We start from the raw sequence: 27,315 nt of genomic DNA, 5'->3' as shown, positions 1-27,315 counted from the left end.
CAGGTGCCTTGAGGCCGTACCGGAAGAAGCAGACGTCTCCCCTTGCGCCGCTAGGGCTCCGGTACCCGGCGACGTCGAACAGGGGCAGCTGGTGCCCGGTGCCATCGTTGAGGAATGCAACCTATAGTACGACAAATTCAAACAATTTATCTGAGTATATCACATTATGGTTACTCACAACAAGAAGCCTTGTAATTGTATTTGTAACACAGATACAGCAAGCACTGCGCCAAAGGAGTAAAAAGAAAAAGAGGCAATCATACAAAATTAACTCACATTCAGGAACAGTGGTGTCCTCGTAGCGGCAAGCAAACAATGCTGCCAGAGAACTTGATGTCTTTGATCCATGTGCTGCAGGAAATCATTTTCTATTTTAATATTATGTCGAATTGTAAGAGAAACTAGGAAAAATGGTCGTGGACAGAAGTTATTTGGTTGCTGTCTAACCTATTTCTTCAGGTAGTACAGGACGGAACTGGACTTAATCTTCCTCAAGAACAAATGGGACTTCTTTTCCAGAATCACATGCCCGAAAGAATAGATATCTCAACATTTTTCATGCATGAATTTATATCTCTTGCCACATTACTCACATCATTGTAAGGTTTCTTCAATTCCCCATCCACAAGAAGAACATCCAGTGAAGATCTGCCAGTCATTGCCATCTCATTTTCGCTGTTGCCATTGCGAGAATTGGTCTGAGTCAGTACTAGCAACAAGCACATCATTCTGGTTCTTGAACACCTGCACCAGAGTTTCAGTGGATGGATGGTCGAAATCATCTTCTGACTCTGAAAAAAAAATCCCCATTTCTCGAAGATGCCTAAGTGGCCCTAACGCCATCAGCATTTTCAATGTCCTGACTGCCCTCTCTAGCACCTGGAGATGAAGATTGAGCAGGAACTAACACTTCCTCAGTAGTTTTCACCGAGTTCCTCCCTGCACTCATCATATGATTGACGTACAAAATAGATGGTGACGCATTTGTTATTGACTCTCCAAAACATTTCCTTAGAAGAGAACCTATTTCTCTCAAAGACAGAATATAAGCACAGTGAGAAGCTGCAAGTGCACATCTTCCATCTAGTGCTTCTCTAACAAGACGCTAGACGCTTCCTCTCCCGGCAGCACAACACAAGGACCTTGTTATCTTCAAGCTTAGAAGGTGCCACGCCCATTTTGAAGAGCAACAGCACTCAGAGTGTCATGGACAATACAAGGGCATGTCAATTTGAGGCCACCCACTGACGATTGCAAGTAACAATATTTGTGTGATTGGGTTTTCCACGTCTGATGCTAGCTGTAAGAGGATGGAACCAGTGAACGAACATGTAGCGCTCCAGGGTCTGACACCAAATGGTTTTATCCTGGGACAACCATTTGACGCCGCCACGTATTTATATTTTAGTCCTTGTCATCATTCATTTTTGTGCCAGCCCCCCTGGCGCCGCCACGTACTATTTTTTGCAAAAAAAATATTTAAAATATAAAAATAAAAAATGCCGTCCTCCATTCCTACCTACCAACCCGCTCCCCCTCGCCGCTCCCCAATTCAAAACCCGTATCTTTTTCTTACCGCTGCGAAAAAGGAAAGCCAGCTGTTAATCGCAATTAGCAGGCGCTAATCAAAACCCCCCGCCCGACCGTTACTTTGCCCTCACATCCATATTCCATACCACACCACACCGCAGCCCGACTTCGCCTCACCTCGCCACGCTTGGGATTCCCGCAGGTTTGCCTCCTGCTTCTTCTCTACTCCGCCGCAATGGCCTTCGGGCTCCAGGTTCTCGTTGGGTTTTAGTTCCGGGTGTAGTCGGTGCGGGTGGTTCTGGATTCCGCGTCGGGTTTTGGCTGAATTGGTGCGCTGGGTCGAGGATCGGTGGGGCGTCCTTGAATCGCCGGTGGTTCTGGGATCGAGGATCGACGGGACACGGCTCGCTAGGCGAATGTCTGGTTCTGTTTCGATTTTTTGGTTCAGTTGCCCTTCTGATTGAATTTTGCGCGGTTCGGTTCGGTGCCCTACGATCGAGGACCAAACAAGTACTGTTCGCTTTTACTTGGTGCCGGTGGCTGTGCGTGTAACATGTTCGATTGATTTCCTACTCGAGGTAGTGAGATGCTGGCGTGGAGGACATGTGCAACTTCAGTTGGGAGATGACAGCTAGTTATTTCCAATGTTATGTGGAAATTACTGAACATTTCCTTGCGATCTTTACAAAAAAAATCCTTGTAGATTTTCATTTTCTGGGATGATTTTGTTTCCCAAGTCTCTTGTTAATATTTTTGTTAGTTCTCGGCTAATTCGTAAAGAAAGCACTTGTTGTCTTGTTACTTCAGATGTACAGTACAGCTTGCTACATAATATTTCATATAGTTAATGCTTTGCTTACCAAGACCCGATCCATGCAGGGATCCAATTTCTGGTGAATCTTCCGTACTTCTAATTCCTGAAATATGAGAAGATTCTTTTTCTTTGGGTCCTCCGCTGCAAATGCTGGCGACGAAAACGGGACACCGGGCAGTGATAGCGGGACTACGCATAAAAAGACACTGGTGGCAGATGTGGGCAACGAAAGTTCTGGTTCCTGCAGCACAAGGTTGTCAAGATCCAGAAGCCGTGGTCAAAAGCGGAATAAGGAGGAACCAGCCAATCCGAAGCAGCTCAGGAGGTCCATGTCATTCTCGTCTCCGGCCACAAACACTTGCTTAGACGAACGATGCTTTAGTTTCTCTGGTGATGTTCCATGCACTTTGTATGATGGATTTGATGCACCTCAGAATGTCAAAGATGTTGCGTAAGTGGTTCCCTTGCTTGATGATTTTCTATCGGGTACTCCCTTGTAATTTAACATGTATGCATATAAGCCAGTGTTACCTATTTGCTGTGTCGGTAATGTTATCAAATCAAGAAAATGGCAAATAGATCAGGATACATTCCTTGTGTAAGTCTGCAGATTCTACTAATTTAAGCTATTAGATGCTTATTCCTTTTGACAAAGGGGTCCTCTTTATGATTGTTCACTTTCAGTTCACATGCAAGTTTTCTCTGTACTAGATGTGATTGCATAAACATTACGTCCTTCAACTTTTCACCTAAATATGTATTCTTGTCATTGAGTTCCACTTTAAGACTAGCACTTTTTTGGCAGATCTTATTTTGGTATTAAGGCCTTGTGTGTCGTAGCTCATTTTATTCAGCAAGTCATCTGATAAATTGTTTTAACATTATTCTTAACTTGCAGCCCCAACATATGGTCACCAGAAGGAAATCCAGTTTTGAGAGAATATGCAATAAATATCCCAAAAGATCATTCTTCCATGGAAAACGATTCTCCTCGTTCAAGATGTTGTTCATGCTCGGCAGGGCACTCTCCTGTTAGCTCTCCCATTGCTCTTCGATGCAGGTCAACAAGACTAAGCAATCTATTAAGCAAGAATGAAGTACTAGATCGATACATTGATAGAGGGCATGAAGATGCAATGGTAAATGAGAAACAGAGGCAGTATCCCTCCGCCGCATCTATGGTTTCTACTTTGGGAAGGCCACCTCGACCCCAATCAACAGTACCATCCATACCAAAATCAATGAAAGGGAATACAGAGTGCTACCCAGATGTAGACATAAAAGAAGACTGCCTTTGGCAAGTTGCTCAAGAGGGTACAAGAGATAACTGCAAGATTACAACTATGTGCGATGCAGGTAGAAACCACGTAAGCATGCCAGATGCTTTTGAGAGAGACAGTGCTACATCTGTTGTAGATATTTGTGAAGATTTGCAAGAAGTGAGACCTCCAAATGTTATTTGCCCCTCCGCTTGTCCTATTTCAGGTATGACCTCAAAGTGCTCCATTCTTTGTAGGCTCTTGCTTTTGTGATGCTTCTCAACATTTTCATAACGATGACTTGTACTTGCATCAGGGGAGCAAGAAACCAATGACATGTTGCTGCAAAGAGCTAAAGAAGTTGAGTCAAGGTTCATTGTTCATTGTGGAGATGAATATGAATTCAACATTATCAGAGATAAGCGAATGAGCTCAAATGACATGTTTCAGTTGATCCAGCAGTTGACAGAAGATAGGAAACAGTTAACGCATGAACTGTCTTCACATATAAGAGCACACGTTGCAGAAAGATCTGCTGCCAAACAGCAATACAAACAATCAAAGAAAGAACTAGATACCAGAACTAGGAGGTTGGAGAAGGAGAAGAGTGAAAGACAAACTACACTGGAGAGAGAGATGGACAGAAGGTCACATGATTGGTCTGTCAAACTATCAAGATTTCAATCTGAAGAAGAGAGACTACATGAACGGGTGAGAGAACTTGCAGAGCAGAATGTGTCATTTCAAAGAGAAGTTGCCTTTCTTGAAGCAAATAAGGCTGAAGCTTCAACCAAAGTTGCTAGTTTGGAATTGCAAAACAACAAATTAAATGACGATCTAGAGAAACTTAGAAACGAGCATGAGAAGCTCCATAATTCCTCAGTAGATAAGGATGCTCGTTTTGCTGAGGTTGTTGAGGAAAGGGACCACACCAGGGAATACTTGAAGGACAAGGAGGGAGAGAACAAAGCATTGCACAAAGTGATTGCCAGACTACAAACAACATGTAATGAACAGGAAAGAGCAATCACAAGTCTAAGACAGGGATGCAAAGCTCAATTAGACAAGAAATTTGTTGAGTGTGACAGTGATAAAATGAGGAAATTGCGAATGGAACTGATTAGACTGACAGGGGTGGAGCAAAAGTTGAGATGTGAAATTCGTTCTTGTCATCTTGAAGTTGGGTCCCTCAGACAAGAGAACATTGCACTCTTAAATCGTTTACAAGTTGTTGGAAATGGAGCACCCTTCTCAATTCGCCTTGACCAAGAGCTTCAGGCTAGAGTGGACAACCTGCAGGTGCAAGGCTTGTCATTGCTTAATAAGACCAGCCAACTTTGCACCAAATTGTTGGATTTGATGAAACACAAGAAACTTGAAAATGAGTCTTTCAGTGGCAATGATGTGTTGATAGTCAGTAATTACACTTTTGAGTACCAAAGCATCAAAGGAGGAATTGAAAGTTTGAAGCGAAGTTTGAAGACAATAAATTCTGTACTGAATGAAAAGCAAAGTGTAAAAGAAAAATCTGGTGAGACTGCAGCTAGAGGTAGTTCTTCCAGGGAGCAAACGGTGAGTTATTTCTGGTACAAAAGGACCTATGCTGTTTGAAGTAAATTAATTTCGATCTTGTCATTTAGTTGTAAAAAAGTTAACAGGAGGACCCTACCAGTAAAAAATAATCTTTAACAATAAATCTTTGTTGTTTGAAGTAAATTAATTTCCACCTTGTCGTTTATGCAGTATTTGTCAAGTGTAGAGGAGACGACCCTACCAATAAAAAAATACTCCCTCCATCCTAAATCATAGGTCGTTTTGTGTAACGCCCCGGTCTAAACAACCGAAGCTAAACATGTATTTAAGCATCAGGAAACAGTCTCTGGTGAAATACATTACACAAGTGGTGCCACAGTCATACATAGCTTTATTTAGTACATTCGGTTACAATAATAACACCAACTAGAAGAACTATAGTCGATAAGATAAACACGAGGGTAGTATCTTCTTCCTACATGGTGGCTTCTACAGCAACGGCACCACGCCAAACATAGGTATAGGGCACGAACTACTCAAAATTCCTCGGGCACGAAATCAAGATCCTCTGTAAAAATAACGGGTGAGCACAAAGGTACTCAGCAAGTCCCACCTCGCCCTTACAAGGAGGGAGTTACAGATTAGTATGCAATGATCAATAAACATGATTAACAAATGCATTATTGGAACTATATCCATGCTTGTTATCCATCTTATAAGTTAGGTAGCTCAACTAGTTGAAGTGTCCACACCATAACCTGTCCTATACCGAAGACACAGACCATTCGAATGGATTATACACTCTGCAGTGGTTGTACGCTGTACCCACACACACATCACCGTCCCAAGACGGCTCTGTCATAGCCGACACCCAAACATGGCTCAACCTCGCCTAGCAGCCCACAAACCCCGGGTCCTGACCACTCAGGTCTCCAACCCAAAACATATCCACCTCGGACGACTACCAGGCCAGCCAGTGGGATTAGGCTAAGGCTTTCCCATACAAGCCCATGTGGTCATAATGGAAATAAGTTAGGTGAGATGACACCACAACACACAGTCCTTATGGTTCACCAGAGCAGTCACCAACCAAAACTAGCAAACCCGAGATGCCACCACGACAACTCGGTCGCAAGTCTACCACCACGATAGCGCATGCTCCAACACTTACCATGCTGCTCTGGTCTCATCTCCATCTGGTTTCATCAAGTATCGAGGTATAAGATTATCAACATGCATCATGGCATCAATGCATAGTTTCTCTCGTTCACTCAATATCAGGTGTGTCATCTTATACAACAACTATGTCTAGCAAGTTTTATATATTTTCTCACTTAGGAGCAACCATGATCAAAGTAGGAGGTCGATGAGACTTGCCTTTGTTCAGTTGCGCGTCCGCGACGTCACGTTCTTCGTCTTCTGGCTCCTCCGGGTTCTCTTCTAGAACTGGTTCTACTTATGGGACATCGTGGGTGGATAGACAACAATCAAAATAACATACATCAATACATTACAATAGTTCATATTTAATCTCTAATTACTTAATGCATGGTAGGTGGCAGAGCCAGCCATATTTGCTTCCGAGAGGCAGAGCACTCCTACAGATGAAGCCTTGTGATCCCGGGAGGCAGAGCACTCCTTCAGATGGATCACAACTTATGCACTAAGCAAATACAAATTTTACAACATAACAAAATACTTACAACAAGGACACATGCAAGGGTTCCTATGCTTCAACACTACCTTGCCTTTGAATGTGTGTGGATGGGAGTCGGATGGTATGTCATGGCAAGAGGGGGCACATCCTTATAAAGGCACCTAGGAGCCATGGATGAGTGACACCTCACCATGCATGTGTCACCTTCACCTTACATGGGGGGACACCTCACCATGACACATCAATAGTTCTAGAGAGGTCTAAAAATAACTAGGCTCCATGACTTATCATGATTAGTGTAGGGAGTTCTAGAAGGCTATGTACATCATGGTTATCCATAGTTGTTCCTAGAAAGTTGTCTTGCTTATGATTATAATTTATCATGAATATTGTAGAAGCTTCTAGAAACTTGGTTATGCTTATTATATGACAATTGTTTAAGCGAAGTTTTCCTTGCATATTTTCAATGGGCAAGTGATGGCCATGGGGAAAGCTGTCTTAATCGATGCTAAGGTCATAACTTCTATAGTTTAAGAATGACTTCGATGGAGGAAGAGGTCGAAGATCATGGCATGCTCACCTACGGCTCAAATCGACGGTGATGGCTTGTTCTCTGGTTTGAAGAGTAAGACACGCGTTGTTCGGATGTGGGGGTGACAATGAGATGGTGGCTGGACTCTGAGGTTCCGTGGCAAGGGCATCAATATTTATAGGCGGAGGAACGACGGTTTATAATGGAGGGAGTCTTGACCGGCGTACTGTGAGTGGCGACGTTACCACAGTGCAGTCGCAACATCCCGAGGTTGGCAGCGTAACTTGGCTCATGGTGGGGCATTCATTTAGTTGTGATTGTGACAAGTGATTGGCGTGTGCTCAGGCGGGTGCACGAGGTCTTGCCGGAGTTGCTTTCTGTACTGAGGTATCACTTCAAGGTCTGCAACCTGACACTTTAATATAGCAGTTCGGCGTGCACGACAAGGCTGTCTCAGGGCAGAGGGTGTAGGTGGGGCTTGCCAGAATGCACAAATGCCAAGGCGGCTAGAGGCAGGCTTATGATTCCTTTACGCATGTGTTTTACCACAGGTGGTTGTGGGCTCCCTTTGTCTAGCGTGCGTTATGGCGGGCGGGCATCAGATGTTTTTAAGAATTTATCACGGTGAAAGACAAGCTTAGGCTATAATTTAGAAGAATATCGAGGAATAATCGATAAAGGCCTTGGTTTGCATAGTTTGGATTAAGCTAACATAGCAATCAATAATATTAAATAAGCTTTATTCCATAGTTGAAAATTGGGATGTTACATTTTGGCTTTTCTAGGTGCATATTTTTTCTATGCACCTAAATATAGTGTATGTCTAGATGCATACAAACATCATCTATGAACCTAGAAAAGCCAAAACAACCTACAATTTGGAATAGATGGAGTACTTTGACAGTAAAGTTTTTCTATATGTATGTTTCTGGATAGTTACATGTTCTACAAAATGTGTTTTCATGAAAATTCTATGATAAGAATTTTCATAGGATGCTTGGTGAAATCTAGTCCAATTAGTACTGATTAACTACTACGGAAACATGAATTACTTTAGCAACTTAAGCATTTCATCACCAAATAACTTTCATTCTTGTGTAGGATGATTTTGGACTCAAGCTGAAAGAAGAGGCTATGCTCAGTAGAGTATTAAAGGAGGCACTCTTGTCAAAGGAACTTGACAATGGGCAATTGGAGTCTGATCTGTCATCTTCACTTCGTATCCAAGATGTTATGAGAAATGAGACCCAGAGAGTTCAGGATGAACTTTCTTGCATCACCCACAAGGCTAAGCAGTTAGAGCTTCAGGTAATATCATACCCTTAACCCCCTCCCCCTCCCCAGAAACCAATAGTTCATTTTTTTCCTCTGATCAAAGTAGGATTCTGAGGATGGTTTCCCTTCCATTTCCATCATGTATTACTTTTGATTTGTCTTGTCCCTGGTGTTAGCCAGTTGTAATGTTCAAGTTTCAGTGTATCTCAAAATACTTGTAAGCAGGTAGGTCTTGTTGCTGAATGGCTTGGTTTCCAGACTGTTTGGAGGACGGGTGATGCAACTGCCATATCATTGGTCTAAAAAATATTGTTAACCTGGACAAATCCATTTAAGTTTTCCAATCAAGTTAGTGTGCTTGTTTAGCCTTTGCTAGTCATCATTTTTCAAGTTTTGACATCTTGCTAAGAATCTAGGATATAATGTGCACACGTCGAATTGTGGAAGTCCTTCCAATAAGTTTTCTTGTTTGGGATATTCAGTTAGATTTCTTTTTGAATGTTTCTGGAACCAGGTGTAAAATTGAAATGATGGGTGTATCCGATGGTTCCAGGGATCATCACTTTTTGAATACCTGGGAGAATCTAACATAAGTAGCTAAAAAGAATATTGTATTGCATTAATGTTTGCACACTAAGTGGGGCGCACAACTTCACAAAAGGTCCAAATCATGCAGTGTGTTCAGATCAAGTTTCCTAGAGAGGCAGCAATTGATCACTAAACATATTGTTGTGGTTATTCTTGTACCTTCCGAAAAGGCATGATTCTTGAAGCTGGAAATCTAATAACTTGTTTGGTGTAAGGATGGTGTTCCATGTTGGATGCTAAATATTTTAGATTCCAGCTTCGATAGGCTATATGGTCTGTTGTTACAAATTTGTTGCGCTGCACTTAACAGGTATCCAAGAAGGATGAAGCGATCAATGAGCTCCAACAGGACTTGCAGGAATCTGCCAAGGAGCTTGCGTCTCTACGCGGAACACTGAAAACAGTGACTGAGGAGAGGGACCTTTCCTGGCAGGAATCCAAGCAGCTCAGACGAAACATCAACATCATGCAGAACGAGGTCGTGTCACTGAAGAAGAAGATTGAAGCCTTGGACGAAGACATACTCCTCAAGGAAGGGCAGATAACAATACTGCAGGATAGCATCGACAAGCCGTTCGACATCATTTGCAGCCCTAGGTCCATGAGAGAGTTTGACATGGAGTGAAGAGTGCGGCGAAGAACATTGTCCTTTTCAGATATGATGTGCATTTCGTGAAAGACAGAGAGGTGCTTGTGAATACGTCGGCGTTCATACGATTCCGCAGTGTCTTCGTGCGGTATATCGTAGTGGCTTGTTTTGGAACTCATTGCTCGGTTTACACCATTTGTAAAGCGTGCATAACTTGAGATATGATATGGGTAGTCCTTGTCCAATTACCATCACTTGCCCCAAAGGTTGTTTCGTGTGCTGTCATGTTCTTGATGAATGTTGGAGCAGTGGATGCATGCTGTCAAGTTTTTTTTGTCATTGCAATTTTTTTTGTAGTTCAATTTTTTTTTCTAAATGGAGGGGTAGTGCCCGCCGTCTCGCAGTTCCGCCTGCTTTCGCACGCCTGCCTATCATCCTCGTCGTGGATTCTGGAGCCCCAGTTGATAATTCTTAATTTCCACGAATTGCGTTGTTTGGTTAACTGCAAGCGCTCATGTAGCTTGACTAGTGGAACGTTTTTTTTATGAAAGGGAGGAGCAGTGTTTCGAGGCGTAGCTCTGAGATGTCTCTGAATGGAGCAAGTAAAGGTAAAGGGGATGCCGAGTTGCTGCTTGTTTTTGGTTGACTATTAATTCCATCTGTCTTGTTTATTTCAACCCGCCTATGAGCATCTCCAACAATGATCTGTATTATTGTTGTATTTTAAAAATATTGAGTTTACCTTCAATGTCAATTCGTAATTGTTTTTTTATCTCTACTATATTAAAAATATTGTTTTTTTTGACGGGTCATATATTTATCTTTATCTTTACTATATTACACTAATATTTTTTTAAAAAAAATCCTTACATTTTTTAAGAATCAACCCACACTTTTTTACTATATTAAAGTGCCAGTTTCAACAGTATAATCTCTTCCATATTCCTACTACTATAATAAGAGAGTTTATATAAAAATAAGTTAAAATTATGTATAAGTGAGTATTTAAATATCAAAGCATCTTCAAAGGTAACCAAAACACCTCGTCCCAATTCCTATTTTAGGGAAAAGTCAAAAAACTCACTCCAACCGTTCCTCATCTAGCCTCCCTATTTCTCCGCCGCCGAAAACAGCAGACCGCGCAACGCAAAAATTTGCCGCCATCTGCTCCTCCCAAAACCCAAATCCCTGCCTTTCCTGCGCGGGCAACTGCTTCCCAATCGCAACGTCGTTGGAGCCCTGCTGCCCTAGCGATAGGCACATGCTCTAGGCAACAACAAATGGCGGCGCACAAAGGTGAAAGCCGAGTCGCCGATAGAAAAGTGCCGGTGCAGGTAGGTACGGTCGCAAATACAATTCAGTCAGGAACTTTTATGGCCTCTCATCAACAAATTGATTAGGTATTTGAGATGAGAATATATTGGGAGCTGTTGGCTCCCCTTTCATCTCGTTCGCCTCCCACTGCGCCACATGAACGAATCGACCGCCCCCACACACGCGGCCACTGCTCTAAGCACTCACGCCAAACCCTAGCGCCACTGCGCCAGCCGCCTCCAGCCGCAGCAGCACAGACGCGTAACTCCCTCCCCACCCCGCCGCCTCTCACCATCAGTCCTGCCGTCGGCGCCTTCTACCAGGTGTGCGCCCCCTCCCGTCGCCGAGGGAGATAGAGGAGGCCGCGTCGTAACCACCCCCGCGCCACCCGCAACAACCGCGCCCACTCCGCACAAAACCGTGGACATCGACCAGGGCAGACGATAAGAAAGCCGCCGCCACCTCCCAGCATGCCCTAGCCCTGATGGAGAGCAATGACTTCTGCTATGCGTCTTCTACCACATGCTGCTGGACTACCAGCGACCGGAGGTGGAGTCCCTTGCCGAGCTCTTCGCCGGCCCAGGCGTCAGTGAATCTGTAGAGTGGCGCATGCCGCAGAACCACCACGTAGACTCCCCCTTTCATCTCGTTCGCCTCCCTGGAGACGAGCGCCTCTCCGCTCATGTCGCCAACCGCAGTAAGCACGAGCTCAAGTCCTTTATGCTTTCCATTCTTCTCTCTCTTTCATTCTCATTTATTGATTCCTCTTTGTGATTCTCTGGCGTCGTGCGTGGTAGGCTTGTTGGTTAAGGGGATCTACGAGCTCTAGGGCCATGGCACCACCTACGAGGAGCTAGAGAAGTCGGTCAGGAGTACCCCAACAAGAGGAAGCTACCGTTCCGGGCCCTAGAAAGCAGCTTCAAGATCGTTATCGACAACTTCAGCAAGGTGATTAGCTCCCAAGAGCAGAACGAGATCATACATGACGTAATTTCCTCAATTTCTATTGGTGCTAATCTCTTGGATGCTGAATGGTATCAGTCGCCTAACCAGACTTGACCTATCTGTTCCGTTTCAGGGGCGTGTTAATTTCAAGAAGCCTGATCATATGTTCTTTTTCATGGAAACCGATGACTATGGGTAGAACAATGGTCTCCCACCGGTTGTGAAGAGGTTGATATTATTTGGCCTAGGTTGGAGCAGCGGATAGGCATCTGCTGCCAACATACCAGCTCATGCTGAAATGACTTCCCTCATGGCCAACCAGGGTCTGCCCCCCGCCCGGGAAGCTTGCCTATGACCCTTTTCTTGGGACCGGTAACATTTTGGTTGCAGCCGCGCGTTTTGGAGCTATGATGATGGTTTGTGTTTCTGCGAATAGATATTCCTATATATTAAAGCCCAGCGCAAAAGTCGCTCCTCGTGCAACCACATCAGCGTAAATTATCTCAAGCGTCAGATTCCGTATCAACGAACACGGGCGACCTCTACGCGAAGTCTTTCGTATACGACCGCTCCACCTGCTGTGACACCGGACATTCGAGAACTTACCCGATCTCTACCCAAAGAACCGGTTGGAAATAGCAAAGAGAGAATACACCACTCTATCGAATCCGACGAGAGCGACGATCGACGCCTGTGGTCTCGGTCGCTTCCCTCGCTGCATGTTGCGCGTGTGCCCGTTGCGCCACTTCCTAGAGGTAGTGACCACCAACTTCCACCATGCTTGCTCTGCTCGGGTGCCGGAATAGTTCATGGTTCCTCGCACGCACCCCTTCATCGGCTCTTCTGCCATTGCCTCCTTATTTGATCCGATTGATTCTACTTAGAACAGACCGAATGGGGAGCAGATTGCCATTTGGTAACAGATCCAAGTAATTCCAGTCTCTATTTTAGTATGAACTCTACTACAGCCCCACTCAAGCTTACCCACTTTTTTTGGTTTGTTATTCCAGCCAAATGGCAGATGTTGTCTCTTCTAAACCTTAGCGCTACTACTTTATATATATAAAGAGCAGGAGCAAATCTAACTCTAGGCCATCCACACCATTTCTTTTTTATGTCGTTTGATTGTCCATTAACTATATAATTGTGTCGGTCAAATTTGAGTTCAACTGTCTGATTGTGTCTTTTTTTATAGCAGGATCGTGTTTACATGATTTGAATGTCTGGTTGTGTCAGTCATATTTGAGTTCATTTTTGTTTGCTAGCCAGAATGAAAAACAATATTTTGACTTGCTCAAACAGGCCTTACACTGGTCTCCTGCATATCGCTGAGATCCTCACATCGTTGCTTCGTATTTCATCCACACGAATCGTTCTCAACGGCCAAGAGACAACCTCTAAATTTTGTGCCACAACCAACTATGGTCCAAAGGTCCAGGTATTCTTACATATTTCCGACTGACTCCAATCTCGCTGCATGCTGCTCAATGCACCGACTCATATTATAGAGCCATCATAATTGTTTCTATAGTTATTAGTTAACTTATTTCCCTCTTTAATTTACTCTACTTGCCTCATCTCAACCTTTCATATATGCTACTGGCTATATTCGTCATATGTTACATAGAAAGGTAATATGTTTCCTTCTACTAATAAATTTTGAAGAAGCCGTGTAGTACTTCAAATAGTAAACATTTCAGTTAAAAATTTTACAAGTATTGTACATAAACCATTTTGTTACAAGTATTGTAACCTATAGATTTTTAAAGTATTGTACATTTCAGTTAAAAATTTTACAAGTATCCTATAGATCCTTCTTTAAAATCGTTGATTCATATGATATAGGTACAAACCATGTTGTTTTAGCAAATAACAACACATATCCCTCATACAGGTACCTCTATATTTGTAACATCGATAGTTTATGCCTACATGTATGATTTTCCCTTTTCAGCATACATGTCCTACAAATCTATTATAGGATGACGTGCCTCAAGATGAAGTAACACCCGACAAAATTGTCTTTAAAGTTCCTCTCCATCTTTATTTAGAAAGAACATTTGATAACATTAAACATATAAATATATATCGAATCAACTTCTATCACTCACCCAAACAATTATGTTATTACTTATAGATATAAATAAACGTGTTTTAACTTAATAAGTTACTAGTACTCTTTAATTTTTTTAGTCTCTATGTCTTTCTGATAAATACTTTTCAGGGTGCATATTTCAATATAAGGGTTGTACGGGATGGACGTTGCCCCAATTGCAATGTTTGGAGCAACTTTGAGCAGGTAATTTCACGATGTTGTCTTCAATCAGTTCTTGCATGCTATTGTTGTCTCTATAGCCCAGTTATTGTAACGCCCCGAATTTTGCAGTTGAATTTTTTCTTTTCTTTACTCGCCAAAATTCGGGCGTTACCTTTTCTTTTTCTTTTTGCCCTCGCTACACCTTGACCTTTTCCAAAGTTCTAGCGGGATTCGGTTTGGATTTCCCGTGTAAGAAAAACCCTAAATACTTTATGTTGTTTGATGCACCATGCCGAACCTTGCATTTCTTTTGATTGCTTTGAAATTGCAAATGCATTCATGTAGAAAGATCGGATTTCGAAAATGAGGAGAAGATCTTTTCTTTCTTTTTCTCTCTCTTTCTCTCTCCTCTTTTTCTCTCTCTCCCGCGCCGTGGGCCGACCCCGGCCGGCCCAGCCGCCCCTGGCGCCCCCCCTTGGGCCCAATTGGCCCATGCCGCCCCCCCCTCCCTTTATTTTTCCCAAAACCCCCCCAATCCCACTCCCTCTCCCTCATTTTCCCTCTCTCTCCCCTAGCGCCGCCCCTACCCGCCCCTGCCCTAGCGCCGCCCCTCCCCGTCGCCGATCGGCCGCCCCGCCCCGTCCCCGTCGCCGGTGAGCCCCTCCCCCTCCCCCTCTCCTCCCTCCCCTTCCCCTCGCCGCTCGGCCCCATGGCCGGTTCGGCCGCCCGCCCCACCCCGCCGGCTCGGCCGCTCGGCCGCCCCGCGCCCTGCCCCGCGCTCCTGCGCGCCCATGGCCGGTTCGGCCGCCCCGCCCCCCCCCCTGCTCGGCCGGCTCGGCCGCCCCCTGCGCCGCCCGCCCTCGCCAGCCCGGCCGCCCGCCGCCGGCTCAGCCGCCTCGGCTCGGCCGCCCCTGCGCGCCCCGCCTAGGGCCGGTTCAACCGCCCCTAGGGCCGGTTCAACCGCCCCTCCCCCTTCTGTTTTTTTATTTTTTTTATTTTATTTTATTTACTTTCTGTGATCATAATTACTGTATTTTAAGTAGGCTAATCACTGTTCATGCTATGGGAAAGTAGGAAGTTTAATTTAAAATTCCGTTATGTTATTGATTCACGTAGTTAATTGTTTACCCTGTGCAATGTTGATCAACTAAAAGTGATTAGGTTTCCATCAGTATATATAAATATATATAACAGAATTATTTTGTTAAAAACCAATTGTGTCATTAGTGCATAAGATTTAACCCCCTGCGAGACCTTTCCCCGTTTCTCTCTAACCATAACAAATGCGATATCGAATGTCATACTTGATGCATATTCGCTTTATTTGTTATCTTGTATGGTGTACTGTTCTTTTGTATTAAATATGTGGATGTATGTATGTATGTTTGCGCTCGCATAGAGAACGATCCGGTCGAAGAGCCCGAGGAATTCGCAGGAGAAGCCCCTGAGCAGCAGTCGTTTGGTGGAGGCAAGTGTCCTTTGACCTATCTATGTCCTATTCATTCTTTAATTCACCTCCCGCATTACACGTTTATACCTAAGGATTGACTAGCTTTTGTTATCCATGTCCTTGTTTACCTATTTGGGTCGGATTATTACTACTTAGTCTGATGCTATTGCTCAACTCTAATCAATGAACATGATGTGATTATCTATGATACGCTGTTTTCCCTTCTCTTATTATGATGTTGTACTTGTGGTTTTCAAGGGGACTCGAGCGGTTTCTCGAGTGCCTCTCCGTAAGGACCTGTTCTATGGATGACCGCCCGGGAAAACAGTGCAACCATGAGGGTGGAATGGGGTGCCCTTAGCTGAATAATTAGAGGATCCGGGATGTAGTTCACTTAGCCGTCGTGCCGTCAATGGGGCTCGGTGTATGCGGCTCGCTCTGCCAAGTTTGGGTTCGCCCCTTGGGGAGGAGTGCGGTGCATTTAGGAAACCTAACGGGTGGCTACAGCCCCGGGGAATCTTTGTAAAGGCTACGTAGTGAAACCCTGCCTATTCACCTTGGTAGTGTTTAAGGGTTTGATCGGCCCGAGGCAAGAGGGAATCACGGCTTGTGGGTAAAGTGCACAACCTCTGCAGAGTGTTATGAAACTGATATATCAGCCGTGCTCGCGGTTATGAGCGGCCAAGGGAGCTCCAGTGATTAGTGGTACTTGATCAGAGACATTGTGGTACAGGTGGTTATGAGATTGATGGTTCTGGTTATGATTATGGTGCTGGTAAGTGGTATTCTTTCCGTTTGGAAAGGGTACATCGGGTTAATAACTTGGGTTAATGCTAAAACTTGGCTTTCTACTAGTAAATAATAATCTGACCAACTAAAAGCAACTGCTTGACTTATCCCCACATAAAGCTAGTCCACTACAGCCAAACAGGATACTTGCTGAGTATGTTGATGTGTACTCACCCTTGCTCTACACACCAAACCCCCCCCAGGTTGTCAGCATTGCAACCACTGCTCAGGCGAAGATGAAGCTGTGGAAGGAGACTTCCAGGAGTTCCAAGATTACGACGAGTTCTAGGTGTGGGTTAGCGGCAACCCCCAGTCGGCTGCCTGTGAAGGCCGTGTTATCTACGTTTCTTTTCCGCACTTTGATTTATTGTAAGAACTATATGGACGTCTCAGACGTATGATGTAATCGACTATTTCCCTTATTAATACTATTTTGAGCACTGTGTGATGATGTCCATATTATGTAACTGCTGTGTACGTGAATAACTGATCCTGGCACGTACATGGTTCGCATTCGGTTTGCCTTCTAAAACCGGGTGTGACATAAGTGGTATCAAAGCCGTGCTGACTGTAGGACCGCTAACCTAGAGTAGAATGGTCGTTCTAAGGATTATAGACCTCTGTCTCTGCCTTGACTTTGATATCCCTTCAAAAGTTGGTCCTACTGACCAAACCTATGTTCTACTACATATTATACCTTGCTGAAAATTATGTTTTATTCTGATCCTTCATTTACTTATGATTCATTACCTGCTGGTCATATTAATTCTGTTCTCACCCTTTTGCTTGCGATGTCTTTTGTAGATGGCTCGACTTAGACACACTGCACGAAAGTCAGTCATCCCCTTCTTACCCTCCCGCCTTGCTGAGCGTCCGCTTCGCCGTCCCGTGGCCGGACAGTCCAGCCACTTGGAGAGACTACACCACCGCCTGCGTGAGGAGCAGGAGCGTCGACGACAGGAGCAGCAGAGCTCTTCCCTCTCGCTCCACCAGGAGATAGAGTCTGTGAGGAGCTGCTCCCCTGTGCTTCCTCTGGAGCCGCCCCCTGCACCACCACTGGGCGCCCCAGCCTCTGGAGTAGCTGCTGGAGGAGACCCAGACGACGGAGGAGGCGACGACAGCTCGAGCCACGACACCGACTTCTCTGCTAACCCTGAGCCGGAAGGATGGGTTGCTCGACCCATCACTCGCGACGCTGCTCGCGGGTGTCACTTCCATGATGCGCTCGACACCCTGCTACGTCGGGCATTTGACCGGCATACTTGGTCCGTCGAGTATCGCTGTGTGGTCTACCAGCATAGTCGCGGGGTCTACCCGGACCGCTGGGAGGCGACTTGCTTGGTGCGCTGCCCGGAGGACAGTCTCCAGGGTGCAGAGGCCTGTTCAGAGCACTATTCTATCTCTGAGCGGGACTCAGCTGAGGCAGCCATGCAAGATGCTGCACGGCGTGCGCTTTCGCACTACTGCTCGGTTTTCGGTGGGGCAGCTGACGGTCTTGACCTGAAGTATTACCCCCGCCGTTCATCTGGCAGCACAGGAGGCGTGATTGTCTCACCTGTCGGTGAGGGCAATCCTAGGTTGAGCAGCACAGTCAACCTAGCCGCCGTGCTAAACACGGAGCTGGACCATGCATTAGACGAGCTGAGTAGGGCTCGTGCTGAGATCGCCCTGCTGCGGGCTGAGCGCGCGGAACGTCGTTATCTGGACGGTGGTTCCCCCGCTCCCGTTGGGACTCAGCACCCGTACCGCTCACCTCAGCGTGGACACCAGTCTTATGGCAATCCCGACTGCAAGACCAAGATAAACCTAGAACCATAGATCGTTAGAGTTGGATCTTGTAATTAATACGAAATAAATATATACATGGAAGCTTCAGTCTTAGCGTTAGTCTCGGTCTTAGTTAGTTTTAGTTAGACAGGGTAGTTTGCTATATCCTGTGCATTTATGTTTGTCATGATGAACTATGTTTGGTTTGGATCTTTGTAATGATTGTCACCAGAGTGTGGGTATCCCCTGCATTTTGGTTTACATACTATGTCAATAAAGTTAGTTATATAGTTGGGAAACCCATTATTCTCCTTTCCTCTTTATCTGAGAAGCTGTGTGGTCTGTGTTGGAGATCAGTGAAGATGCTCATCTGTTCAGTGCGGTTGGAGAATTCTATACTCTTTTCTTATGCTGCAAGCTTTGCCAGATCAGTTCTGATGTGTGGTTGCGTTCTGCAGATGTCAGAGAACAGGCGTAGAGGAGGAAGGCGTGCTCAGCAGGAGCGAGCCGCTCCGCAGGATGAGGTGCCCCAGCAGCAGCACCTGCCGCCCCCGCCCCCGATGTCGATTGAGCAGATGTTTCTGATGCAGACTCAGGCAGTTCAAGCCATCGGTCAGACTCTGGCCGCCATTCAGCAGCAGCAGCAGCAGCAACAGCAGCAAGCACCACCCCAGCCTCAGATGCCTCAGATGCCTAGAGACAAGCGTGCTGAATTCATGAGAGGTCATCCACCAACGTTCGCTCACTCTTCTGACCCCATGGATGCTGAAGATTGGCTGCGCACTGTGGAGCGGGAGTTGCATACCGCTCAATGCGATGACCGGGAGAAAGTCTTATATGGTCCCCGTCTGTTGAGAGGAGCAGCCCAGTCATGGTGGGAGTCTTACCTCGCCACCCATGCCAACCCCGACACCATCACCTGGGAAGAATTCAGAGGTAGCTTTCGTCAGTACCATGTGCCTGCAGGTCTGATGACAGTGAAGAAGGAGGAGTTCCTGGCCCTTAAGCAAGGGTCATCGTCTGTCAGTGAGTATCGAGACAGGTTTCTGCAATTGTCTCGCTATGCTCCTGAAGATGTCAACACCGACGCCAAGCGACAGTACCGTTTCCTGAGAGGCTTGGTTGACCCTCTGCAGTATCAGCTGATGAACCACACCTTCCCGACATTCCAGCACCTGATTGACAGAGCAATCATGACAGAAAGGAAGCGTAAGGAGATGGAAGATCGTAAGCGCAAGATCAGTGGACCCCAGCCTGGAAGCAGCAGTCGTCCTCGTTTTTCAAGCAATCAACCCCAGCAGTTCAGGCAGAACCAGCGTCCACCTCAGCAGCATCAGCAGTTTCAAAGGCAGTATTCTCAGCATCAGTACCAGAACCGTCAGAGCAATCAGTCAGGAGGTCAGTTTCAGAAGCAGAATCAGCAAGCACCTCGTCTTCCTGCCCCAGCAAATCAGCAGAACAGTCAAGCAGCACCAGCTCAGGTTGGAAACGGAGCATGTTTCCACTGTGGAGAGCAAGGCCACTGGGTGATGCAATGTCCGAAGAAGGCAGCCCAGCAGCAGTCAGGCCCCAATGCCCCAGCAAAGCAGAATGTGTCTCAGCCTGGAGCAGGCAATCGCCCTCAACCGCGCTATAATCATGGAAGGCTGAACCACTTGGAGGCTGAAGCAGTTCAGGAGACCCCCGACATGATAGTAGGTATGTTCCCAGTCGACTCCCATATTGCAGAAGTGTTATTTGATACTGGAGCAACACATTCTTTCATTACTGCATCATGGGTAGAAGCACATAATCTTCCAATTACTACCATGTCAACCCCCATTCAAATTGACTCAGCCGGTGGTAGAATTCGAGCTGATAGCATTTGTTTAAATGTAAGTGTGGAAATAAGGGGGATAGCGTTTCCCGCCAACCTTATAGTAATGGGTACTCAGGGAATAGATGTCATCCTAGGGATGAATTGGCTAGATAAGTATCAGGCAGTTATCAGTTGTGATAAAAGGACAATCAAGTTGGTGTCCCCACTAGGAGAGGAAGTGGTGACCGGGTTAGTCCCGCCTGAGCCAAAGAAAGGAAGTTGTTATCAGATGGCTGTCGATAGCAGTGAAGCAGACCCAATTGAGAGTATCAAGGTTGTGTCTGAATTCCCAGATGTGTTTCCAAAGGATTTACCGGGTATGCCACCAGAGCAGAAAGTTGAATTTGCTATAGAGCTTCTTCCTGGAACCGCCCCCATCTTTAAGAGAGCTTACAGAATATCTGGACCAGAGTTGGATGAACTTAAGAAGCAAATTGATGAGCTGTCAGAGAAAGGTTACATCCGGCCAAGCACCTCGCCTTGGGCCGCCCCTGTCTTGTTCGTAGAAAAGAAAGATGGTACTAAGAGGATGTGCATCGATTACCGAGCTTTGAATGAGGTCACGATCAAGAACAAGTATCCTTTGCCCAGAATAGAAGATCTGTTCGACCAGTTGAGAGGAGCCAGTGTGTTCTCCAAGATCGATCTGAGGTCAGGTTATCATCAGCTCAGGATCCGACCTTCGGACATTCCGAAGACGGCATTCATTACCAAGTATGGTTTATATGAGTTCACAGTGATGTCTTTTGGTTTGACCAATGCGCCAGCGTTCTTCATGAACTTGATGAACAGTGTATTCATGGATTACCTTGATAAGTTTGTGGTGGTATTCATTGATGACATTCTGGTTTATTCTCAAAGCGAAGAAGAGCATGCAGATCATTTGAAGATGGTGTTGCAGAGATTGCGAGAGCACCAGTTGTATGCAAAGCTGAGCAAGTGTGAGTTCTGGATCAGTGAAGTCCTGTTCTTGGGTCACATAATCAACAAAGAAGGATTGACTGTGGATCCGAAGAAAGTGGCAGACATTCTGAACTGGAAAGCGCCAACAGATGCTAGAGGGATCAAGAGCTTCATTGGAATGGCCGGATACTATCGGCGATTCATTGAAGGGTTTTCGAAGATTGCGAAACCAATGACAGCGTTGCTAGGCAACAAGGTTGAGTTCAAGTGGACCCAGAAATGCCAAGAGGCCTTTGAAGCGCTGAAAGAGAAGTTGACAACAGCGCCTGTCCTAGTCTTGCCTGATGTGCACAAGCCCTTCTCGGTGTATTGCGATGCTTGTTACACAGGTTTGGGATGTGTGTTGATGCAAGAGGGAAGAGTTGTGGCTTACTCGTCCCGACAGCTGAAGGTTCATGAGAAGAACTACCCAATCCATGATCTAGAGTTGGCAGCAGTGGTTCACGCACTGAAGACATGGAGGCACTATCTGTATGGACAGAAATGTGATGTTTACACAGACCATAAGAGTCTGAAGTACATATTCACTCAGTCAGAATTGAACATGAGGCAACGAAGATGGTTAGAATTGATCAAAGACTATGAGTTGGAGATTCATTACCATCCAGGCAAAGCAAACGTAGTGGCAGATGCTCTGAGCAGAAAGAGTCAAGTCAATCTGATGGTCGCTCGTCCGATGCCTTATGAGTTGGCCAAGGAGTTTGACAGGTTGAGTCTCGGGTTTCTGAACAATTCGCGAGGAGTCACAGTTGAATTGGAACCTACCTTGGAGCGCGAAATCAAAGAAGCGCAGAAGAATGATGAAAAGATCAGTGAGATTCGGCGACTGATTCTAGATGGCAGAGGCAAAGATTTTCGAGAAGATGCAGAAGGCGTGATATGGTTCAAAGACCGCTTGTGTGTTCCCAATGTCCAGTCTATTCGGGAGTTGATTCTTAAGGAAGCTCATGAGACAGCTTATTCGATTCACCCTGGTAGTGAGAAGATGTATCAGGATCTGAAGAAGAAATTCTGGTGGTACGGAATGAAAAGAGAAATCGCAGAGCATGTGGCCATGTGCGATAGTTGTCGAAGAATTAAGGCAGAACACCAGAGACCTGCTGGATTGTTGCAACCGTTGCAGATCCCTCAGTGGAAATGGGACGAAATTGGTATGGATTTCATAGTCGGATTGCCTCGCACTCGAGCCGGCTACGATTCCATTTGGGTAGTAGTGGACCGCTTGACCAAGTCAGCCCACTTCATACCTGTCAAGACCAACTACAACAGTGCAGTATTGGCAGAATTGTATATGTCTCGGATCGTTTGTCTTCATGGTGTGCCAAAGAAGATAGTGTCAGACAGAGGAACGCAGTTCACCTCTCATTTCTGGCAGCAGTTGCATGAAGCCTTGGGCACGCATCTGAATTTCAGTTCAGCTTATCACCCGCAGACAGATGGTCAGACTGAAAGAACCAATCAAATTCTTGAAGATATGTTGAGAGCCTGTGCGTTGCAAGATCAGTCCGGATGGGACAAGCGATTGCCTTATGCAGAGTTTTCCTATAACAACAGTTATCAGGCCAGTTTGAAGATGTCACCGTTTCAAGCGCTGTATGGAAGGAGTTGCAGAACTCCGTTGCAATGGGATCAGCCTGGAGAAAAGCAAGTGTTTGGGCCAGACATTTTGCTTGAAGCCGAAGAGAACATCAAGATGGTCCGAGAGAATCTGAAGATAGCGCAATCAAGGCAGCGAAGCTATGCAGACACAAGAAGAAGAGAGCTGAGTTTCGAAGTCGGAGACTTTGTTTATCTGAAAGTGTCACCGATCAGAGGAGTCAGAAGATTCGGAGTGAAAAGCAAGCTAGCACCCCGCTACATTGGTCCGTATCAGATTCTTGCAAGACGAGGAGAAGTGGCTTATCAGCTCAGTTTGCCAGAGAATTTGTCTGCTGTGCATAATGTCTTTCATGTGTCTCAGTTGAAGAAGTGCTTGCGTGTGCCGGAAGAGCAGTTGCCAGTGGAAGGTCTGGAAGTCCAGGAGGACTTGACCTATGTTGAGAAGCCAGCTCAGATCCTTGAGGTTGCAGATAGAGTCACCCGAAGGAAGACCGTCAGAATGTGCAAAGTCAGATGGAGTCACCACTCTGAGGAAGAAGCAACCTGGGAGCGTGAAGATGATCTGATGGCTAAGTACCCGGAGCTCTTTGCTAGCCAGCCCTGAATCTCGAGGGCGAGATTCTTTTAAGGGGGATAGGTTTGTAACGCCCCGAATTTTGCAGTTGAATTTTTTCTTTTCTTTACTCGCCAAAATTCGGGCGTTACCTTTTCTTTTTCTTTTTGCCCTCGCTACACCTTGACCTTTTCCAAAGTTCTAGCGGGATTCGGTTTGGATTTCCCGTGTAAGAAAAACCCTAAATACTTTATGTTGTTTGATGCACCATGCCGAACCTTGCATTTCTTTTGATTGCTTTGAAATTGCAAATGCATTCATGTAGAAAGATCGGATTTCGAAAATGAGGAGAAGATCTTTTCTTTCTTTTTCTCTCTCTTTCTCTCTCCTCTTTTTCTCTCTCTCCCGCGCCGTGGGCCGACCCCGGCCGGCCCAGCCGCCCCTGGCGCCCCCCCTTGGGCCCAATTGGCCCATGCCGCCCCCCCTCCCTTTATTTTTCCCAAAACCCCCCCAATCCCACTCCCTCTCCCTCATTTTCCCTCTCTCTCCCCTAGCGCCGCCCCTACCCGCCCCTGCCCTAGCGCCGCCCCTCCCCGTCGCCGATCGGCCGCCCCGCCCCGTCCCCGTCGCCGGTGAGCCCCCTCCCCCTCCCCCTCTCCTCCCTCCCCTTCCCCTCGCCGCTCGGCCCCATGGCCGGTTCGGCCGCCCGCCCCACCCCGCCGGCTCGGCCGCTCGGCCGCCCCGCGCCCTGCCCCGCGCTCCTGCGCGCCCATGGCCGGTTCGGCCGCCCCGCCCCCCCCCCTGCTCGGCCGGCTCGACCGCCCCCTGCGCCGCCCGCCCTCGCCAGCCCGGCCGCCCGCCGCCGGCTCAGCCGCCTCGGCTCGGCCGCCCCTGCGCGCCCCGCCTAGGGCCGGTTCAACCGCCCCTAGGGCCGGTTCAACCGCCCCTCCCCCTTCTGTTTTTTTTATTTTTTTTATTTTATTTTATTTACTTTCTGTGATCATAATTACTGTATTTTAAGTAGGCTAATCACTGTTCATGCTATGGGAAAGTAGGAAGTTTAATTTAAAATTCCGTTATGTTATTGATTCACGTAGTTAATTGTTTACCCTGTGCAATGTTGATCAACTAAAAGTGATTAGGTTTCCATCAGTATATATAAATATATATAACAGAATTATTTTGTTAAAAACCAATTGTGTCATTAGTGCATAAGATTTAACCCCCTGCGAGACCTTTCCCCGTTTCTCTCTAACCATAACAAATGCGATATCGAATGTCATACTTGATGCATATTCGCTTTATTTGTTATCTTGTATGGTGTACTGTTCTTTTGTATTAAATATGTGGATGTATGTATGTATGTTTGCGCTCGCATAGAGAACGATCCGGTCGAAGAGCCCGAGGAATTCGCAGGAGAAGCCCCTGAGCAGCAGTCGTTTGGTGGAGGCAAGTGTCCTTTGACCTATCTATGTCCTATTCATTCTTTAATTCACCTCCCGCATTACACGTTTATACCTAAGGATTGACTAGCTTTTGTTATCCATGTCCTTGTTTACCTATTTGGGTCGGATTATTACTACTTAGTCTGATGCTATTGCTCAACTCTAATCAATGAACATGATGTGATTATCTATGATACGCTGTTTTCCCTTCTCTTATTATGATGTTGTACTTGTGGTTTTCAAGGGGACTCGAGCGGTTTCTCGAGTGCCTCTCCGTAAGGACCTGTTCTATGGATGACCGCCCGGGAAAACAGTGCAACCATGAGGGTGGAATGGGGTGCCCTTAGCTGAATAATTAGAGGATCCGGGATGTAGTTCACTTAGCCGTCGTGCCGTCAATGGGGCTCGGTGTATGCGGCTCGCTCTGCCAAGTTTGGGTTCGCCCCTTGGGGAGGAGTGCGGTGCATTTAGGAAACCTAACGGGTGGCTACAGCCCCGGGGAATCTTTGTAAAGGCTACGTAGTGAAACCCTGCCTATTCACCTTGGTAGTGTTTAAGGGTTTGATCGGCCCGAGGCAAGAGGGAATCACGGCTTGTGGGTAAAGTGCACAACCTCTGCAGAGTGTTATGAAACTGATATATCAGCCGTGCTCGCGGTTATGAGCGGCCAAGGGAGCTCCAGTGATTAGTGGTACTTGATCAGAGACATTGTGGTACAGGTGGTTATGAGATTGATGGTTCTGGTTATGATTATGGTGCTGGTAAGTGGTATTCTTTCCGTTTGGAAAGGGTACATCGGGTTAATAACTTGGGTTAATGCTAAAACTTGGCTTTCTACTAGTAAATAATAATCTGACCAACTAAAAGCAACTGCTTGACTTATCCCCACATAAAGCTAGTCCACTACAGCCAAACAGGATACTTGCTGAGTATGTTGATGTGTACTCACCCTTGCTCTACACACCAAACCCCCCCCCAGGTTGTCAGCATTGCAACCACTGCTCAGGCGAAGATGAAGCTGTGGAAGGAGACTTCCAGGAGTTCCAAGATTACGACGAGTTCTAGGTGTGGGTTAGCGGCAACCCCCAGTCGGCTGCCTGTGAAGGCCGTGTTATCTACGTTTCTTTTCCGCACTTTGATTTATTGTAAGAACTATATGGACGTCTCAGACGTATGATGTAATCGACTATTTCCCTTATTAATACTATTTTGAGCACTGTGTGATGATGTCCATATTATGTAACTGCTGTGTACGTGAATAACTGATCCTGGCACGTACATGGTTCGCATTCGGTTTGCCTTCTAAAACCGGGTGTGACAGTTATTTGTAATTTGTTTGGAATTATGAGCCTCATGAAAAGGGTATGTACAGAAATTCTGGTAGGTGTTATAACAACTAATGGTGGCAAGAGAAAAAAAGAACTTTTATCCTCTATATGTGACTCTTACTCTTATTGATTTTATCTCTAGCTATCTCAACAAATCAGTAAAAGCATATTAAATTTGTTGAAGTTAATACTTGCTCTCTCATTTCCATACACTTCAGCTTTGTCCTAATTCCTGAGTCAAAAACTTTGACCAAGTTTATAGAAAAAGGCATCAACATACAACATCAAATTAATTTAATTGTAACTAAACATGTAGACTTTTGTATATTTTACTACAAATAAAAAACATGGTAAGAGTTACATAGGTTTGATATAGGGAAAACTGAAGTGAACTGTAATTTGGAACGACGGGAGTAAGAAATAGAATCATAAATATGTCATCACTTGCGGATGAAATTCTATATTTTTGTTACAACAGTTCTATTCCTCTGCAGTCATAGGCACCAGACACCCAAAATGATGGCACTATTGATCCCTTTTCGCTTTTCTTTCCTTATGCGATTGCTGGTCCTCCTCCACCAATCCTCAAACCATTGTTTAAAAGGCGTCGCCTAGGCGTCCAGGCGACATTTTTTGCTAGGCGTCCGCGCCGCCCAGGTAAAATTGAGTATGGCGTCCGCATAGGCGCGGTAGGTGTCTGGGCAATGCCTTTCTCCCCCCGTGCGACGCCTAACCTAGGGTTTGTTGGCGCTGGATTTTGGCGCCCGATGCACTAGCTTGGCGGGCGTTTCCCCTGTAAATTGGCGCGCGTTCCCCTTGCGCGCGCGACTGCTCCTCCCCTTGCGCGCGTGGCTGGCGGCTGTTCTCTGATTCTCTCCCCTTGCGTTCGCGGCTCTTCCTGTGTGCGTTACTCTTCCTCCCTGCGCATGCCCTGCACGCGGCTGCTCCTCCCTGCGTGTGCCCTGCACGCGGCTGCTGCTCGCCACACGCCAAAGCTCCTCGCCGCTCGCGGCTGCTGCTCGTCGCTCGCGGCTGCTGCTCGCTAGGCGCGCGGCTGGTCGGCTGCTCCCCCTCCCTGGGTGCCCCTCACTTGTAGAGTGGTAGACTGGTAGGTCCTACTCCCCTGCTTTCTCTCAGGTGTCAACATCCAAAAATGAGGCTAGTAAGGCATCGCCTAGGCGCCCGCCTAAGTAGCCTAGGCGTTCAGGCGGTGGCTAGGCGCCTAGTTCCGCCTAGCCACCTTTAAAACCATGCTTCAAACAAATCATCA

General features: G+C 46.2%; 1 protein-coding gene and 1 pseudogene across 1 annotated transcript; both read left to right on the top strand.

Moving 5' to 3' along the window:
* Positions 1-621: 621 nt before the first annotated feature.
* Positions 622-10,031, top strand: LOC103639418 (myosin-11). The gene is made up of 6 exons (XM_008662164.4): positions 622-1,732; positions 2,410-2,795; positions 3,243-3,829; positions 3,920-5,175; positions 8,427-8,633; positions 9,499-10,031. The coding sequence occupies exons 2-6, from the start codon at positions 2,455-2,457 to the stop codon at positions 9,811-9,813; spliced, it is 2,706 nt and encodes a 901-aa protein (XP_008660386.1). The 5' UTR covers positions 622-1,732; positions 2,410-2,454; the 3' UTR covers positions 9,814-10,031.
* A 1,567-nt stretch (positions 10,032-11,598) lies between these two features.
* LOC103640401 (tRNA (guanine(10)-N2)-methyltransferase homolog) overlaps positions 11,599-27,315 on the top strand; it is a 75,124-nt pseudogene continuing 59,407 nt past the window's right edge.

Source organism: Zea mays, chromosome 9, assembly GCF_902167145.1.
Source record: "Zea mays cultivar B73 chromosome 9, Zm-B73-REFERENCE-NAM-5.0, whole genome shotgun sequence".
NCBI classification, from domain to species: Eukaryota; Viridiplantae; Streptophyta; class Magnoliopsida; order Poales; family Poaceae; genus Zea; species Zea mays.
This window is presented reverse-complemented; position numbering and strand designations above follow the sequence as displayed.